General features: G+C 59.1%; 1 protein-coding gene across 1 annotated transcript; it reads left to right on the top strand.

The window, feature by feature from the left end:
• Window positions 1-707: 707 nt before the first annotated feature.
• Window positions 708-4,278, top strand: NKX2-3 (NK2 homeobox 3). Its single transcript, XM_055252536.1, has 2 exons — window positions 708-1,255; window positions 2,747-4,278. The coding sequence occupies exons 1-2, from the start codon at window positions 898-900 to the stop codon at window positions 3,481-3,483; spliced, it is 1,095 nt and encodes a 364-aa protein (XP_055108511.1). The 5' UTR covers window positions 708-897; the 3' UTR covers window positions 3,484-4,278.
• The last annotated feature ends 462 nt before the right edge of the window (window positions 4,279-4,740 follow it).

The following is a 4,740-nucleotide window of genomic DNA, read 5'->3' as shown; positions in this document are numbered from 1 at the left end:
AGCAACCCCGGAACACTGCCCTCACGGAGCTTACAGTCTAACTGGGGCGACCAGGCAGGCACATACAGCTATAGAATTAAGTGGGAAGTGATAAGTGACATGCATGTCCTTTGCTAACACAAGCTGCAAGTTCAGAGCCTGAAAGAGGGGACTTCCGGCTAGACGATCTAGGAGCTCTTCCTTGGAGAACATTTTCCACTCGTGGAGGCTAAGGGTCAGAAACATGTTCCAAGTGGAGAGAAAGCTTGAGCAAAGGCAACAAGTTGAAAACGGACATGTCGCCCACCCATAGATAAAACACTCTATCTCCTCGTGGATCCAGCGCCCGGTATTTACCCGCCAGGAAGTTTTCCTGCCCCGCGCAGCAGCTGAAAAAAACACACTCCTGGGGCATCCTTCCCTGGCGTTGGTTCGTGGACAGCAAGCCTCCCAGAACTGGCCTAGGTCGGGAAGGTGCAGCCACGCGGGAATCAATGGTTCAGGAACCGGATCAGTGCAGCCTCGCCCGCAGCGTCTCGGACTTCAGGACTCTATACTAGTCCTTGTCTATTTCTGGTAGAGCCGCAACATCCCACTCGCAGAGAGCAGGGGGCGTGGCCCACATGAGCCGGAACCTATGGGGAGGGAGGTTGGGGCGCCGACCCCGCCCCCCGACGTGACGCAAGTCTCCCGGACAGAGGCTTCGGAGCCCGGGCCCCAGTCCCTGCAGTGGCTGTAACAAAACCCAGACCCCCAGGTCCCGGCCAATGGAGGCGATTTAGACTGGAGTGGGACCGCGTCTGTCAAAAGCCCGACTCGGCAGCAGCGGCGGAGTCCAGGAGGAGAGCTGGAGCCGCCGCGCTGCCTCCCCGCCCCCGCCGGGATTTATTATTTGGACTGGACAATTAAGTGGCCCTGATGATGTTACCAAGCCCGGTCACCTCCACCCCTTTCTCAGTCAAAGACATTTTGAATCTGGAGCAGCAGCAGCAGCACTTCCATGGTGCGCACTTGCAGGCGGACTTGGAGCACCACTTCCACTCTGCGCCCTGTATGCTGGCCGCAGCTGAGGGGACGCAATTTTCTGACGGAGGGGAGGAGGACGAGGAAGACGAGGGCGAGAAATTGTCCTATTTGAACTCACTAGCCGCAGCCGACGGCCACGGGGATTCAGGGCTGTGTCCCCAGGGCTATGTCCACACGGTCCTGCGAGACTCGTGCAGCGGGCCCAAGGAACATGAAGAGGAGCCCGAGGTCGTGAGGGACCGGAGCCAAAGTGAGTAGAGGGGGAAAGAAAACGCACCCGCACACCTGGAGCAATGGCAGAGCGCAAACAGCCCACAAACTTGCCAGCGCAGCTGCCCACCCCTTTACCCTTTGGCTGGGGCCATGCCTCCGCCCTGGTCACCGACAGCTCCACAAAGCGCAGGTACCTGCAAGGGAGCCAGGGTGGAGAGACAAGGAGTAGGTGACCCTGACAACTACTCCCCCCAAAAGGGGGAAATGAGGGAAGGGAAGGTGGTTACTACTGCCCTGATGCTGAGAGGCGACGTGGGCTCAGCGCCTGGGTCCTCATGACTGGCAGTATTTTTGCTCTTCCACCCCCTCCCAAAAGGCTCTTCCCCCAAAAAGGGCAGGAGCCTGGACCTTTTTCGTTTTCCCTCTAGGGTGAGATGAGTTCTCTTAGCCCAGGGCAGCCACCCCTTCTTCTCCGAAAAGACAGCCCAAGCAGCCTGTGTCTCTCGCACCCGCAGGGGCAGGAACTTTGGTGGAGGCCAGCTGGGCAGTTTCCTCCCTTCTCTGCTTGGAGCTCAGCGTCCTTGAACCCGTGGCACTCGGTAGAGGGAGAGGAGATGATCGGAAAGTGCGTGGGAACAATGTCTATTCCGCGCGACCATAGCTCTCACATCCCTAAGGCGCCAGCCTTTTGTGAAAATCCGTAACGTTTTGCTTTGTGTCCCAGGCTGCGGGCCGAATAGAAAACGCGCCGAACTTGAGTCTGAGATCTTGGCTGCTAACATCGGACGGGAAGTGAATTGATAGGGAGATGGAATAATCACATAAAGTCCCCAAGGACGTGTATTTAAGAGGACAGAATCACAGTCTTTCCCCAAGAGGCGGTTTGATGTGGCAGAGGCCAAGGCCTATGCTCTCATAGTTGCCCGAGCCTAAAATCGGCATGAAACTGTCTATAACTAGTCAATCAAACTTCATTTTCAAAGGGCACACAGACGTTGTCATCACATTCGCATGTAGTCTTTTATAAGCCACACACACACACAAGTCCCTGGGCCATGCACAAGCGTTACACTCAGAACAGATTTTCTCGCAACCCATGCCCACCGGCCCACTCATACCAACAGGCCTCACACCTTCAGTTATCCTTGGTGGAGTAGAAGGCAAACGAGTTTGCAAATACTGTAGTTATTATGTAGTTGCAAGCCTTCATCCTGAAAATAGTCATTAGCACGTCGAGCTGCATATTTAATACAGAGTAATCTCTTCTCTCGCAGATGCTCAAGATCCAAATAAATACGCACTAACTACCCCTCTCCACGAAACGCGCCTCAGCCCGCTAAGGGCGTTCTTTGGGTACTGGGGCTGTCTCAGGGTCCCACAGCGCCAGTAGCCACAAACGTTCCCAAAAGTCCAGCCATTTACTACCGCACGCTCTGCGCAGCCACCAAAAGGGGTCACGGTGCTCCAGGACAGGAGCCGCGGTGCGGCCGGGAACAGCTAAGGACGCTGTTGTTTGCTTCTTCCGCAGAAAACTGCCAGCTGAAGAAGTCTCTAGAGGCGGCCGGAGACTGCAAGGCGGCGGAGGAGAGCGAGAGGCCGAAGCCACGCAGCCGCCGGAAGCCCCGGGTCCTCTTCTCGCAAGCCCAGGTCTTCGAGCTGGAACGCAGGTTCAAGCAGCAGCGGTACCTGTCGGCACCGGAGCGCGAGCACCTCGCCAGCAGCCTGAAGCTCACATCCACGCAGGTGAAAATCTGGTTCCAGAATCGCAGGTACAAGTGCAAGAGACAGCGGCAGGACAAGTCTCTGGAGCTTGGCGCACACGCGCCCCCGCCGCCGCCGCGCCGCGTGGCGGTCCCGGTGCTGGTGCGGGACGGCAAGCCGTGCGTCACGCCCAGCGCGCAGGCCTACGGCGCGCCCTACAGCGTGGGCGCCAGCGCCTACTCCTACAACAGCTTTCCCGCCTACGGCTACGGGAACTCCGCCGCGGCCGCAGCCGCAGCCGCTGCCGCCGCCGCCGCCGCGGCGGCCTACAGCGGTAGCTATGGCTGTGCGTACCCAGCGGGCGGCGGCGGCGGCGGCGGCGGGACCTCCGCAGCGACCACTGCCATGCAGCCAGCCTGCAGCGCGGCCGGAGGCGGCCCCTTTGTGAACGTGAGCAACCTAGGAGGCTTCGGCAGCGGCGGCGGCGCACAGCCGTTGCACCAGGGTACTGCAGCCGGGGCCGCGTGCTCTCAGGGCACCTTGCAGGGCATCCGGGCCTGGTAGGGACGGGGCGGGTCACGCGGCGGGCACCCCAGCGCAGCCTGGCGCCGCGGGACTGAAGCTCGAGAAGGGCCTGACCTAAAGGTCAGGTCCCCTCGTTAAAAAAATATATACGTCTCGCTCCTCAGGGCTTCGGATCGCAGCTCACTCGAGGCCTGGGGAAGGGGGCTCAGGGGCGAGGAGGATGACTGGGTCCGGTCGCCAGGACTGTCTCTGAGGCAGAAACGCCGGCTGGGCGCCGCGGAGGACGATGACCCCGACCCTGGCAGCGAGGGGAGAGCAGGAGGATAGAACCCTGGCCGCGCTTGGTTCTTCCAAAGCGAGAAGGGCTTCTCTCCCGCGGCCTTTCCGCGGCCTCCGCGAAGCGTTGGCGGGGAGCCCAAGGACATAACAAATTAAAAGCATGAAGGAGAGAAAAATGGGGGTCGTGGCTCGAGAAATTCCAGGCCCTACCGATCCTCTGCCCCCTTTGCGAGCCTGGAGCGCCATAGCACAGTCGATTTCGTTTCGCAGCTGTCTCCCCTCCGCAGCAGATACCTTGGTCCAGATCTCCGGATTGTCGGGGGACGCAGGACTCTTCGAGGAAAACCAGCCGAATGAGATCAAAATTTGGGGGTGGGGGGAGGCTGAACAAACTCGGGACCTGGTGGCCCACCGGAGGTGTTACCGGGTTTCCTTTCTGTTTCGTATTCTGTATTCAGCACATATTATCTATCTATATAACTATAACCACACGCCGTGTACACACCCGCTGCCACACACTACAGGAGTCAATAAACAAGGTGCAATATTTTCAAATCGTTGGTCGGCTGTAGAATTTGTTTAGCCCCAAAGAGTGGAGAGGAATCCTTTAAATAGGGCGGGAAGGGGAGGAAAAGTTGCGAGGGGGAAAGCCATCCTCCGTGGGCGATCGCAGGCCTGGTCTCCCATGAGCCAGGCCCCAGGCTGCAAGTCTGGTCTCTTCGGGGCTTTGTTCATTAATTTCTGTTTACTCTTGCGGGCTGGACAGGTCGAAGGTTCCGGGCCATTTGAAGTCCCTGGCTTTGCAGTTCCCCCTAAGTTTTACCCAGATGCTTGGACTAGCTGTATAGACCTGCGTTCAGTCAAGTCTTGGACTCTGCCCCACCTCGAGGGTCGCCAGGGAAAAGGAAGCCTCGCTCGCAGTCCCAGCTGTTGGCGGCGCGAAGGCAGCTCCTTCCCTGGCTGCAGCCGGGCTACCAACGCGCCCCGGGGGCGCTGCGCTGCGCCCCGCCGCGGCCG

The sequence above is a fragment of the Symphalangus syndactylus genome, chromosome 2, assembly GCF_028878055.3.
Source record: "Symphalangus syndactylus isolate Jambi chromosome 2, NHGRI_mSymSyn1-v2.1_pri, whole genome shotgun sequence".
Classification (NCBI taxonomy): domain Eukaryota; kingdom Metazoa; phylum Chordata; class Mammalia; order Primates; family Hylobatidae; genus Symphalangus; species Symphalangus syndactylus.
The sequence above is the reverse complement of the archived record's forward strand: the minus strand, read 5'-3'. Positions and strand labels throughout refer to the sequence as shown.